Raw genomic sequence first — 15,063 nt, forward strand, 5'->3', positions numbered from 1 at the left:
TTTTTTGGAAAATATTTATGATTATTTTTAAGTGATTGTATTTGGAAAATGATAAGTATGACGAGTATGAAATTCAAAATATCTTTTTGTTTTCTCAAGGTAAAGAGACTTACATATAATTATTATAGATAATCACTTTATTTGATCATCTTATGATAAACATAGGATTTCATGAGTTGCCATTTAATACAGAAAATATATAAATTTTGTTTTAAAAGTGAACTCATGTGAGGTTTTTTTATCACATTGTTAACACATGTGACAAAAATGAAGATTTTTTATTCTTTTTTTGTAAAAAAAAATTCTTCAAAATTAGTATAGTTGATGACTGTCAAGTTAAAAATATTTCAAGAAAATACTTAAAGGTTGTATTACACTCAAAACAAGTAATGTCATATGATAAAAAGAAAAATCATGAAACATGTTTTTTTATGTCAACAGTCACACAGCTCATCTGCCGACAGTAATTGCTACTTTGCCCTTCAATATTTGCATTGATCTCGCCTGATCCTGTGATTGTCAAAGACTTCTTTAGGTTCCATTGTAAGATGTAACTTTGATCCAAGTGTTTTCACATTGCTATGAAAATATGTTTAACAAAAACCTGAAAGCCGTTACCCCTTTTGAAGTTTGAAACTTACCTTTAGTTTTTATCTCGGCAAATATGGCGAAATTGCTAAATTAGGATCGGTTTTTACAATCATGTTTGAAACTCATTGACATTAAAATATTGTTTCATTAGTAATCTACAATCAAGAGTTCAACCAATACAATTAAACAGGGGCAGATCGAGAATTTGACGTACGGGGCCTATCCTTTTGACCTGCGCCCCTCCCTCAGAACCAAAATTTATTTATTTTTGTTTTCTCCTATATTGAAATAAAAAGTAAAGGTGGATCCGCTTGTGTTAAATGTATTTACCCCCTTATTTTACTACAGCCGACCAAAGAGCAAAAAAGGTGTATTCAACTTGTACAACCTAACCGGCAGATTGTTCAGAACTGTGTTAAAGCTATAAATGTTGTTAACATCATCATTGGCTCTTTAAAACCTACTCTGGAAGTTCGAAGGAAACGCTTGTGATTCTCAGTATTTCTTACAAGATAAGAGACAACACTTTCAGCTGTACTTGTTTTATTCAAATGTGTGAGCAAATCGTTAAATATATCACCCGTTAAAGTTAACAGTGATTCCAGTAACAAGGTTGTTAACTTTAATAGTGTTCTTAAACAATCGGACATGTGCAAAATATTTTTCGTTAAGGCATAAATTTAGTTATATGAGCTTTTAGGATTAAATCAAAGACTTATAAAAAATAATGTTAAAATGATAGAATGATTAAAACAAAAATGTCAAGAGAAAAGATGTTTCTTAAATTTTTTGAAAATTTACCTCATATTTACCAAAGTTGTTTGGTACCTTAAAAACCAACGGCACTCACTCAAAGCCATTTTAACTGTACTGTAGTGAAAAGAGAGTTCTCAGGAGAATATAACTCATGACTATATTATTGGGAAGCAAGTGTTATGATGATGACACAACCAAATTGAATGACAGGGCACAGAGCTAGAACAAGATTTTTCAACGATGTCATTTCCGGAATGATACCATGTTTATGCTCTTCTGATAAAATACAATTAAACGCTATTTACATCACTCATGAAAAGCTTGAATATGCTCACTTGGTAAAAATTACGAAAGTATAATTGTTGAAGTTTCAGCGTAAAATGGCAATATATTTCACTTAGGGAGGACCAATAGTAATATATTTTAAGAATGAATTTGCCACCAGTGAAGCATTTACATTTTGTATATCGCCCTCTAAAGTGAGTGAAAAAGAGAAATTATATTTGATAATAACAATGTTTAAATGGTGTTTTTAAAGGGAGATAATCCACCATTAATTTTAAAAGAAATTATCAAATGGCATGAAATAAATTGCAATCTTTCACTGAAACAAACAATTATTGTCCTCTATACGACTTTTCAATTCTTGTATCTTAATTTCAGGCATCAAACCCTGGGCAGTTTGACAGTGATATTGAAGCAACTCAGTGGGCGAAGGGTGCCGTACCTGATTCCGTGTATCACCATGGCAACGTGGGCATCAACACGGACCGACCCGATGAGGCGCTAACAGTGCACGGGAATATCAAGCTCACCGGACAGATATTTCAGACGTCAGATATTAGGGCAAAACAGGACCTTGTTGAGGTGTGTTGGAATTTAAGACTTTTTTTCTTCATTTTCTTAATTATCATAATTTTTTTTTTTATCAGTTGAGAATGTAGTTTAGAGTTTATTACTAATCTTATGTGTTTGTGGAGTCACCATCAGCTTGCAGAATCAGTAATGTTGACAATGAATTGAAATACAACATATTATATAAATTTTGTTATGTCACCAGGTTTCAAAATTTAACATTATCATCAATGGCTCGAAGAATGACCACACTATTTATAGATAAGATACTTTAAACTTGATTGATAAAAAGATCCTTAGAATTCTTGTCAAAGTCTGCTAAAGCACCGCCTATTACTGCCACTTTCATTAAAGACTTTATTGAATGTTGAAAATTATTGCTTTTAAGAACTGAAACAAGTCCATTTGGTCCATTTGTAAAGATATTTGATTGAGTATTTTGTTATGTTTCAGGTGGACTCCAAAGAACAGTTAAAAAAGGTTTCTGGAATAAAACTGTATAACTACAAATACAGCGCAGATTACGCAGACCATGTGGGTTTACCTGAGGACAAGCGTAAAGACACTGGTGTAATCGCGCAGGAAGTGCGGGACATTCTTCCCGACGCGGTGGTCGACACGGGTGATGTGAGGTTCAAGAACGGCGGAGAGATTAAGAATATGCTGGTTGTAAATAAGGTGAGACATTAGAGAGGTATATAACTTAAACTGAACAGTCGCCAGTTGTCAATCATGCAATTTAAGCTGACCAATAATATAATTATATTTTCGTAAATAAGTACATTGGTTCAATTGTTCTTAAAATTGTTAAAGTAAACAACAATGTTAACAACCTCATTGTTAACTTTATAATCTTTATTGCTTTAGAGTTTTCATGGACAAATAAATATTATTGTTTTTAGTACTATCAATAGTGTTATTGTTATCAATAATATTATTTATTTATTTCAATATTCATTTAAATGAAAATGCATGAGGCAGGGGAGACAAGTCTTCCAATTTAATCACATAGTACAATTAAATATTTTTCAATAAAGCTGTTGTCAGTAGCCCCCATGCCCGAGTGGTCTTGACGCTGACATAAATTGTTGTATAGAAAAGGCATACCTGATTCAATTCCGGCTTTTGCCAGAATTTATTCAAGGGAAAGCATCTGGAAGCTTGTGGAGGCAATGAAACTGCCTCATTAATTATTCATGATTACTAGAATTTCTTAGCCAAATCCCAAACAGTACACAAGGAAGCATAGCATAATAATGTATCAGGGGTATCTGAGGAGGCTCTCATTTGACATGACTGGTTTTTTGAATACAATTAAGCATCATGTCAATTGTTTAATCATTATAATTAAATGTTATTTGATTATGCTCGGGCTTTATATCATAAATGTTAACTTTAATCAATAAAGAATTATTTTGGTTTGTTCACAGGACCGTATCTTCATGGAAAACGTTGGTGCTGTTAAAGAGTTGTGCAAACTAACGGACAATTTAGAAGTCAGAATTGACGAGCTGGAAAAAATGAACAGTAAACTGTCGAAACTTAAAAGATTTGACTCCCTGAAGTCAACAGTTAGCTCAAAGTCGGGTTGTAGTGTCAGTACTGTTAGTAGGTACGTACACAATGAATTCGTAGATACACGTGTAATATTGACATAAGTCTAAAAAAAAAAAAATCCTGTGAAATGTTGTTGAAGGGGATATAGAAATGGTGTGCATTTGTGACTGTGTATGATCATAATATATTTCACCGAGTGAGCCCCAAAAGATATATAAATTACACAAGAAGGAGAGTTTCAAAACATTACATCATAATTGTACAAAACAACATTATATAGTAGAAGTCATTTCAGAAAAATAATTTAGTAATGTTTTTGTTAAGATCTTTTTTTGCTTTTTTAATACAGCATTGCACCAAAGAAGCAAATATCGCCATCATCAAAAACAACAACATCATCATCGTCATCATCACCAGAAAAGAAACAGCAACAACAACAGCGCCAGCAAAAGGAGCATCATCATTGCCACAAGCCCCACCACCAGTCAAAGTCGTGTTCCCGTAGCAGGACCTCCCCACCCCCTGCGCCACAGAACAACAGCTGGTGCAGCAACCGATTCATCCAAATCACCATTATCATCCTCATCTGCATAATGGCTTTCTGGTAAGTGGTCGGGACTGCTGAGTGGTCTAGTGTTTCACTTATGGTTCTTAGTCTTTTACTCAAGAGGTGACATGCCTTCTTAAGCCTGACCTGGGCTGGTATTCAATATTTGTCTTTGTATTGTATCTTAGAATGATGTAGCTAATCGGATTACTTGTTATAAATAACTGACCAATAGAGTGAATGAAGTCAATGTTGTATGACCATAAAATGGCCCGACAGACTTGCCTTCAATGTCATAATTCAACATTTTATGGCAATTATAAGTTCAGGCAGTTGAGCAAAAAACTTCCAAGCCAATCATCCGTATTTCAAAAACTGTCTCACAGTATACATGCATGTTCATTAAGTGATTAAAAAATTAATGCAAACAATATCAGATTGGTTTAATTTGGACAAAAACTCATTTTAATAAAATCGTATGTACCGTATATTTTCAGTCTCATTGCAATCACAATTCTGTACATTTTGGAGCGACAAAAGGATGACACAGGCAACAGCGGAACCACCATACACAACCACTTTCTTTCTCCAGGGTACGAGACTTTAGTTTATAGTTTTTAAGAGTAGCAAAACTGTAGATTATCTAAATTTTTTGAGAGCCTTTATTTTGCTTCTTTACCATTTTTGAAAGGCAAGGTGAGCAGCGATTTCTTTCAAAGAAGAAACCTGCGTCCCTGACTTGATTTTCTAGCTTAAGGACGTTTATTACCAATTTTTTTGTGTCCCTGGGACCCCCAAACTAAGCATTTGTTGAGTATATATTAACCTTACATCGTGACCCTATAAAATTACTTTGTTCATTAGGACGCCCAGCTGAAAATTTCTCAGGATAAGATTGGCTCAAAGTAACTGGGCCACTTTGACTATATGAAATGCTTCATAGTAAACAGCTGGTTTACATTTATCAATGTGCTTAGTGTTGAATTCACAACCTCATGTAAATGGTATTTATAGAAAAAGAAAATTATATTGTGAAATTCAAGCAATCTATTTAAGTAAAGAGAAATAAAGTGAAGAAACAGTTCTACACTAGTCCAGAATAAATTCATAAAGCTTTTCTTGCGAGTTGTTACTACTTTTTAATAAAAACAACTAAGGAATCATTAAGCTTCCTATCAAGTGGTCTCTTTTTTCTCGTCACAGTGAAGGAAAAGCTGGTAACAGTACGCTGACAAAACCTCCCGAGCCCACGCTGACATCCGCTCGCTTTTCCACGGCCTCAAGTTCTTGTAAGTATATCTCCACTAGTTCTCAAACCCCAAGCCCACGTCCACATTCACTACTTCACAGTAGACTAGATTGCTTCAAATACAATAATTTTCTAACAATATACATTCTGTATAGTGTGCTCTTTAGTAAAGAAGAAAAGCTATTTAGCTGGTTTTCTGAGCCAAATAGCTTTGGAAGCTTTCAAGGCATGTTTAAGATATTCACATGTTTTTATGCCCCCACAAAGTGGCGGCATATAGGGTTGCCCTTGTCCGTACGTACGTCTGTCTGTCTGTACGTACGTACGTCCCGAAGATTGTTTCCGATCTAATTCTTGAAAACTGTTTGTCCAATCCTCACCAAACTTTAAACACATGTTTGTGACCATAATATCTTGATCAAGTTCGATAGTCATGGAAATCGCTTTAGTCATTTAGGAGTTACGGCCCTTTTTTGCCAAAAATACTTCAAAAATATATGTTTCCAATCTAATTCTTGAAAAGTATGTGTCCAATCCTCACCAAACTTTACATACATGATTGTGACCATAATATCTTGATCAAGTTCGATAGCCATGGAAATCGCTTTTGTCATTTAGGAGTTACGGCCCTTTATTTGCAAAAAAAGACTTGAGATTATCCTGAATAATCATTATGGCTTATTTTCTGTGACAAAAAATCGAAGTGGGGGCATCCGTGTCCTATGGACACATTTCTAGTTTTTAAAATATTTGGAGTTAATGCATTCTTTGTTAAACGAAATCTGTAATTATTGAGGGTGGTTGTTATTTAACAGCGTCATTTGAATGGTGTACATGAAATAAATTCTGTTTTTTCATACTACAGTATTAAGTATAACCCTTGAAAACCCTGCTAATTATTTGGTTTAAGATTGATCGAAACTATTCAATGTTAATAATTTCCATAGAAATGTAACTTTCAGAGTAAATTTATAATCATTATATTTTTGATTATTTCCTAGCCTCACGTATATTACATTCAATTTTTAGTGCCGCCATCAGCAGTTCCAGTGACTGCACCATGTGAAACTAGTTCTACCAATACATGTACCCAGTTGTGCTGTGGCCAGCAGGATGACCCTGGGCGTGACATTACAGGATACAAAACATTCCTAAATGACATTAATAGGCGGAAATTTCATATCGGCGGGCCGGATGTACCATATGATGTGCCAGTAAGTTTGTGATTTTTTTAAGGAACGTTGCTATTATAAACCCTTTCAGGAGAAATTACAGTAATGAATCCATCCAAGGGAAGTAACTGTAACAAAAGTAACTGTAACAAACCTTTCAAAGGGAGGTAACTGTAACAAAAGTTACTGTAACAAATAAACCCTTCCAAGGGAAGTAATTGCTTCAAACTCTTCCATAGAAAGGTTTTAACAGGTCAAAATCAAAACTTACAAAAAATCAATGAGATTCGGATTTGACATTTTGGATCAAAATGCAGTTCTATGAATATTCCTTTTTATAATATACTGGTTAAATCACTTAAAATTCACATTGTTGGATATTTTATAATAAATGTCATTTTCATGATGCACTATTTTGTTTTATGAGAGCAATTTAACATCCTGCAATGGTAAGTGTATGAAGTGACGTCAACAGAGTGGAATACAGCTGTATAATGCACTGAAGTGGAATATGGACTACCATATTTTGCGATATATTTTGCCTGTGGAATTATGATGAGTATATAATAAATGAAATTATGTTTCTAGGGAAGTACCAAAAGTACAAAAATTCCGGTGTCGGTAATCATCAGTCAGGACGGGCAGTTCCAGAAGACGCGGTTTGAGACAGGAGGGGAGTCCAACAACGAGCCCTCGGAGGGGCCGTACAGGATATACAGACGGCGTAGGGACACGGTGGCAGGTAACAGTGCTTTAGAATATGGATCCACTCTGATTAAGTTCGCACTATTTGGCTTAAGCTTAATTTTCAGGGGCCAATGGGTGACGCCCCAATACCTTTCGGCCGTTTCGAGAAAGAACTTTAGTCGTAACTTTAATTACCTTAAATCTGTATAAACACCGCAAATCTCAATACATGTATTCTTTATTTTCTCAACTTCATGTTCATTTTAGATGTTGGTTTAAGTTCACAAATAAATAGCAAATAAAAGAAATTATAGCCCTAAGATTATTTCAATTTATGACTAAAATCTATGAAGACATTTATTGAAGTGTTCCCCTTGACCCCATCGACCATACCACTGGACATCACTGACCGTTAATCTGTTTAATCTGTCAGTCAATTAATGAAAATTTTCATGTATAGGATGTTCACATAGATAGGACGCAGGAAAAAATATGTAAATTTTGAGAAGAATACAAAAAATCTAATACCATAGATAGGGTGCAGTGAAAATTGTCAAATCAGAAAAGATGACAGAGGTTGTTAACATAAAAAAATGCCAATATGTACAAAAAAAAGAGAGAAAAATCTCATTCATTCCATGGAAACGTTCAGAGGTTATCATTATTGGAGGGTGTTTATTAACTTCATTCATACATGTGATCGTAAAATAGTGTGCTGTAGCTTTGCGGTATATATATTTAACTCATTTTCAGGTTACCGACGAGATTTCCAGGCCCAGATTTCCGTACCGGAATGGAACTTCACTCTGTCAAGCATCTACATGGATGAAAGATTTTCCATGGACAACAATTTCACCTTCGACATTCCATATAGCCAGTTCTTCGACACTGAACATCTATACACGCTCAAGTTTGTGTGAGTAGTAACTTTTAATTATATATAAAATTTTGATATACATTTTCCTATAATAGTGAAAGGGGCTGTACTCCGTATGATGAAACATTGAAAAAAAGAGAGAAAATTGTCGAAAACTGACATAAACTTGGTATCAATGTGTATAATGCATTGAAACTTAAAAACTGAAGTACCACATAGTTTACAATTAATTTATTTTCACAGTTTTTTCGTATTTTTCCATTTAAAAAGATCACTAGGTATGTCTACCTAGTAGAATTCGTTCCTTATGCGTGATTGACTAGTTGATTTTATCTCGTGATCTGACCGTTTTAGGTATGTAGCTTAAATATTCCAACTGTGTAGGGTAAACCGTCGTAGCACAGTGGATACAACACTGGACTGCAATTTTGGCGACACCGGTTCGAAGCCTGTCTCTGACTAGATTTTTTTTACTTTTTGGTATGTTTTTTTTACAATTATGATATCAAAGAGTAAAACGTTTTATTCAATAATTGTCCTGAGATTTGTTACAGAATTTTTTTTTTTTTTGGTGCCAATCTGGTGTACAGTCCCTTTAAGTAAATATAATCACAGTTGCATCTACTTATATGAAAGAGAATGGTAAAATTTACTGTATTTGAACAAATAGTAGTATCTAATTTTAGAGAATTATTTTTTATAACATTTATTTTTCTGGTCAAATATAAATGTTTTTTATTTTTTTCATTTAGCATGTACATTTTAAAGCTACACTTTTACAAATTGACAGTTTTGACATTTGTTGTTTTTTTGTCTCTGAACCAGCTGATTTCAGTATCAATGCTTTCAATTCAGTCGCATTTATTAGGATAACTAACAACAGAACAGATCTCATTTGTTTGATAAACTGCCAATTTTTTTTATTTTCCTCAAAGTGTTAGTAATACTTCTAGCTATAAAATATCAATTTTTGAATGTAAATATGAAAAACTGTGATCTGATCTTTTGTCAGCAGTCATTACTCACTTGTTTTCAAGCATTAATTCAAAAATTGGCTCATTCCAAGACATAAAATAAAAAAAAGTTGTCAAAAAGGTCAATCTGTGAGTGTGCAGCTTTAAGAAACAAGCAAACATTGATTTTAATGTGAATATAAGTATGTTTTAGGCACCATTTTGAATACGATAGAATACAGTGCATAAAGTTTATTTGTAACTTAGGAAATTTAAAAATATCTAATTTTAAGATTACCCGTTATTCCATATTGCATTATTTTACATATGCAAACAGTGTTGGTGAGGGCCAGCAAGTTTATCTGTGTCACCGAGGCGTCGAGGAGGACTGCTCTAGCGGGAAAAATGAGACGGCAATGTCTCCATCAGCCCTGGAGGTAAGCCGCGTTTTATTTATCCATTATAACCCTCCCTGATGACCCTTAAGGCAGACAACATCTTGCACATTCATGCCTTCCCTAAGGTAGACAACATTTTACATATCCATAATTATTCATGCCTTCTTACAACCTCAAGGTATGCCACATTTCACATATCCATATTTATCTATGCTGCACGTGACCCTCTGGATACAGTTGTGAAGCCCATAATATACATATCCAAAACAATTCACGTCTGCCTCCACCCACAAGGTACAAATGTAGGTAACATTTTACATGATTATCCATAATTATTTTCATGCTGAGGATATCTTTCATGTAGAATTAATTTTACGTATCCTCATTAGAGGCGTAAAGGCCATGATTGATAAAGCATTGTTTTACATTAATCCAGGACAAGGGCTTAAAGTGACTTTGCTATACATATCAATAAACTAAAGTCAATGTTTAATGTTTAAGAGTGGCTGATCTATCTGTAGTCTAGTGGTGACACTCTTGACTCTCAATTCAGGGGTCCCAGGATCGATTCCCTGCCACACCTCTAAAAAAATACTAATCGTCTTCTGGGAGGGACATTAAATGGAGGTCCTATGTGACAGTGCTAAAAACTGGTGCACATTAAAAAACCAGGGTAGCTCTAATCAGGGTTATTTTCTAAACTGTGCACTTAAGCTTCAAAATCCTGAAAGGAATAACAATCTTATCGGAGCACTCGTTGAATGATCCTTGCCTGAGTACAAGTATAAATAAGCTTACACATCTACTCTTACTCAACTTTTAAGGACAATTTGTATTATGGGGAAAATGTCCAGCATTGTATTTGAACCTCCATGTTTACATGTACCTGTAAAATGACAATGATGAAAGTCTCCCGATATGCAAAATTAAAAAAACCAAATGTTTTGTATGTTTTCAGTGGAAGATCCCATTAACAAGATATAGAAGCAGTTTCTTCAGGTTCAAGGTCACTGTCGAGGTATAAATAACTTTAATGTTAAGCTATACTTAGTTATATTTGTTTACATGTAGCTCTTACTAGCCAAAGGCCAGAAGAGATTTTGCTATAACATGGTGTCCTTTGTCTGTTCAAAAATGATTGCTTGTGAATGCGATTCAGTTTTCCATTTTGATTGTATTTCAATCAAACTTATACAGTAGCTAGATATTCATGAGAGCCTTAGCAAATAATTCTCTGAGGTAGACAACTTGTACTGATAATTGTGTATTATTGTAACACAGATTGCTTCCCTTTGAATTTGGATTCAGTAAATTACCTATTTCTGATATTATATTGAAGACGCATTGGATAAAAAACAAGCACACACACTAATAAGGGTCATGCCAGTAGAGCGTTGGGCCCTCGTGGGCCTCTTGTTTTTCCAATGGCACTGTCAATATATTTTTAGTGGTTTGGTTGGTCTGTTATTACTTAACTGGTTAAGTTGAGAGTGATTACTTAACCTTAAAAAGGTAAATAAATACTTTTAGCAAGAATTTAATACCTTTGTTTATAATGCTTTGGTCTATTTTTTGGATTTTTTTTTCACAAATTCAGTGAGGCATAAAATTTGTGATGCTATTATCTTAAATTAACAGGCAGCAACAGAAGATTCACTAACTTGCTAGATTTTGAAAGTAGCGATGTGATCGGTTGCTAAATCATGAAACTTAACTCTCAAAATTCAAACATTCTATGGTATTTAAACCTGCAAGGAAATTAGCAAACATAAATGGGACACCTATCTAATTGTCTAGTTTTTTATCAGGGAGAATAATCCATTAATAAAGAGATTGTTGATTTTGTTTCCAGGGCAACACCAGAACATGTGAAGCTCCTGCGAACGAAGACTCAACAGAATACAATCTGCTCTTCGTCAGAAGTTGCGTAAACGACTAGCTTTTTAATTTTGAATTAACAATAGACGAATAGTGAATGAAATACAAACTTTACAATTTTATATATTTACTGTATTGACATTAAATCACTTGTGTTTTTTAATTGGATAATATTCCGTATAGAATATTTACTGCTGATAAAAATTTAAATGTTAATCTCTAACCAAGGGATGCAATTTGATTGCATGTTAAAATCAATTATCATTATACATGTGTATGTGATTGTTTGTATTATTGCATGTTCATTAAATGTAACAATTAATTTTATAATGTTGATCTCTAGTGGTAATGTAAAAATGTACAGATCGATCTATTAATTGTGAAGCCACAATTTATAAATAGTTTCTTTGGCCTAATTAGACTGATTCACAAGAAAACCTGTGACCCAAACACCGTAGAACTTTTTATGTTGTTTTTTTCCATTACAAAATAAAGCAGTAATAAAGTAAACAAACAAAAACAAATCCCAAACCCACCCCTCAAAATGTGGGTGGGGTAAGGCCAAAAAAAAGTATGTTTTAATTGTGTCTGAAATCGAAAATTGTTAGAGACTTGAGTGTATTACAACTTGTTGATTTTATTTTGTATCATATTAATGTGTATATTTAAAAAAAAGCAGTAAGTGTTATTTTCTTGTTTGAAATATTTTGAATTTATAAATGTAAACATTTGACCAAAGAATGAAAGTAATGCTCAGTGGTTTAACTTAGGAGAGTAGGGCAGTAGGCCCAATGGCAGTTGACCTAATTGTTGAATTTGTTTTATTTTACATGTATAATTTATGACTTATATAATTTTATATGTTTTATTCCCATAATGCCTTATGGTGATATCAGTGGCTTGGTAATGTTTTTCTTGTTAGTTTTAATATTATTTTTGCTATATAATTGTTGTTGTTGTATTTATATTATTAACTTGTGTAAATATTTTGCTGGTCCCAATCTGTGCTTGTCATAAAATAGTTTTAGCTTGTCTGTATTTTAAAAAAAAATCTTGGTATTGTGATAGCCTTGGAGGGGTACTCGGTGTTGGCGTAGTTTTGTAAAAGTGCAAGAAACCTTAAAACTTGGCCATAACTTAAAAACTGTTCAAGAAATTTAAATGGAACTTGGTACACATTTTGCCAAAAACGTTTATGTACAGCAAGACCCATTACTCTGGCTTAAATTAATGTTGGAATGTACGCATTGTATATATTGAAATATGCAGATAAGCATTAGCATCTGCCCTGCAACTCCCTTTGTTCATAGTGTGCTATTTGTAACTCAACTGCATTGGATTAGAGAATTGTGAATTGTTTTGTGACCGAACTTACTATAATGGGATTATTTGTTTAGAAAGCCTTTAAAGGGACTAGACACCAGATGGTTCCAAAATTGACATATTCAGTATTTCCTCAAAAAAAAGCCTAGAATTGTCAAAACAAGCTAGTATAAGGCTGATAATACATCACTTTACATGATTAAAAAAATAGTTTGTCGCTTACCTGTTTTAAAATAGCGCATAAGGGTATCCTAGTTTATAGTGTGTATAATTAGCATGTGATTAGTTCAGATACAAATATCAACGCTATTTTTAAAATAACATGGTCAACATGAAGCCAGTAAATTTTGAATTGGAAAAATATGCAAAAACTGTAAAAGATGCACGTGTCTTAATTGATGTGATATATCAGTAAGTAAGATTCAATGTATTGTACAAAATGATATCAATTTCATGTTAGTTTTTGACAATTTTCTTTTGTTTTTGCAATTGTATCTTCTGGTGTTAAGTCCCTTTGAAGTAAATGCACATTTGATTAAATATAAAAGAAGATAATATTATGAAAATTCCTATATATTTGTTTCATTTAGTTCTAGTTTATATAAAGTTAAACATATATTTGCTTTTATTTTTCCATTTAATGCAAAGGGAATTGATAAAACATGGCCAAGAATGTAGAAGAAGAATCAAAATGAATCATTGTACATTGACATACAGTAGTAGATTTATGCAATATAATAATAATTGATTTCCAATGTGATTGCTTCTTCAAATTTCTATTTCATTCATTGTATTGAATTCATCTATTATTGATTATTGATTATTGATATGATTACCTTCAATATCAGCATCATCTTCAGTATTTGAACTTTACTTTTTTTTTCAAAAATTGCAAGTTAAAAGCTGCACAATATAGTGTGATAAAAACAAATTAACCAATTTTAAGCCATCATATCTGAATAAGTGTATACATGTATAATTATGCAATTTTTCTATTTTTACTTGTATCAAAAAGTATAATAAGATGCATGATATATTTTCTTATACATGTTTAATGTGCAATAAATATACTCATGGCATGTGTGCAGAAGTATGTTGTTGAATAATGAACTTCATTTTTGGGTATCATAATAAATTTTGTTGATGTATTTTTATCATTTTGTTTCATATTTTTTCAAAATTGCAGTTAATTCATGTTTGCATCTATAATGTTAGTTTCTTCTATTTTTAATTTACAGTTGATACTCGCTGTGTCAAACTGTTCTTTATGTTCTGGTTATGTCAAACTTTTATTGAATGTGTTAAGTGAGACATGTTTTAGATTTCGGTTATATCAAATTTTCGTTACCCCGAAGTATTTTCCAAGGCCCCATTGACTTTGACATAGCTAGTTTTGACTGTAAATACAAAACCATTGTTCATTGATCTTCGATACACTTAATGTAAATCAATACTAATAGAGAAATAGATTTAAACCGGACAATATTGTTTTACACTTGATAAATACACATATTGGAGCATATTAATTTTAATGCATTTTTAAGTTAAACTCATTTGACTTAAATAATCAATACAAAACAAACACTTATAATTTGTGTAAAGATAAAAACGTATTAGCGACATTTTGGCGCTGTTGAAAACTGGGGAATTAGTGGCCATGTTACTATTGAATGAAAACCCTGTGTATAAAGGTATTTTTTTTAAATAATTTATAGGCTTCTTTTGGTGTTGGCACCACTAGCATAGCACTAGCACCCCTTTGATTTTTTAATCACAATCAACTGTCAATGTACCTTTGATATTTTGATTGTCATATTTCATTCACTGTTCAACATAAAAATTATTATAAAAACAATGAACATTTTTTTTAAATTACTGTTGATTAGTGAACAAAAATGCATTCTATTACTATGTTGAAGTATTTGTTGAGTTATTTCCCATGTTTGACAGCGACAAAACAGCAATCTTCCTAAATTTTTGCCTGTGTTAAAGATTGAATGATATCTAATAAGATATTGAAGAAAATTCATATGTAATGTACATGTAATATTCTATTATTTTTGTTGCATTTAATCATGTTTTTAGAGGAGAAAATTTAAAACATTTTCTCATTTGTCTGCAAAAAAAGATGGAGTCAGTTTTTTTTTTATTTTGTTGTTATTGGATGTTTTGTATGTGTTTGTACCTGAATTTAAGAAAAAAATATCAAATAAAGTTTGT

The 15,063-nt window shown here is 32.6% G+C and overlaps 1 protein-coding gene across 4 annotated transcripts in view; it reads left to right on the forward strand.

Moving 5' to 3' along the window:
• Window positions 1-15,063, forward strand: part of LOC128231558 (myelin regulatory factor-like) — a 65,272-nt gene extending 50,209 nt beyond the window's left edge. For all 4 annotated transcript variants that reach the window (XM_052944552.1, XM_052944553.1, XM_052944554.1 and 1 more), the window contains 12 exons: window positions 2,011-2,214; window positions 2,656-2,880; window positions 3,633-3,814; window positions 4,109-4,363; window positions 4,804-4,899; window positions 5,510-5,595; window positions 6,585-6,769; window positions 7,316-7,469; window positions 8,168-8,330; window positions 9,582-9,681; window positions 10,601-10,660; window positions 11,495-15,063. In XM_052944552.1, coding sequence (XP_052800512.1) covers window positions 2,011-2,214; window positions 2,656-2,880; window positions 3,633-3,814; window positions 4,109-4,363; window positions 4,804-4,899; window positions 5,510-5,595; window positions 6,585-6,769; window positions 7,316-7,469; window positions 8,168-8,330; window positions 9,582-9,681; window positions 10,601-10,660; window positions 11,495-11,581 — 1,797 coding nt within the window. In that variant the 3' untranslated portion in view covers window positions 11,582-15,063. The remainder of the gene's footprint in view (window positions 1-2,010; window positions 2,215-2,655; window positions 2,881-3,632; window positions 3,815-4,108; window positions 4,364-4,803; window positions 4,900-5,509; window positions 5,596-6,584; window positions 6,770-7,315; window positions 7,470-8,167; window positions 8,331-9,581; window positions 9,682-10,600; window positions 10,661-11,494) is intronic.

The sequence above is a fragment of the Mya arenaria genome, chromosome 4 (genome assembly GCF_026914265.1).
Source record: "Mya arenaria isolate MELC-2E11 chromosome 4, ASM2691426v1".
Lineage (NCBI taxonomy): Eukaryota > Metazoa > Mollusca > Bivalvia > Myida > Myidae > Mya > Mya arenaria.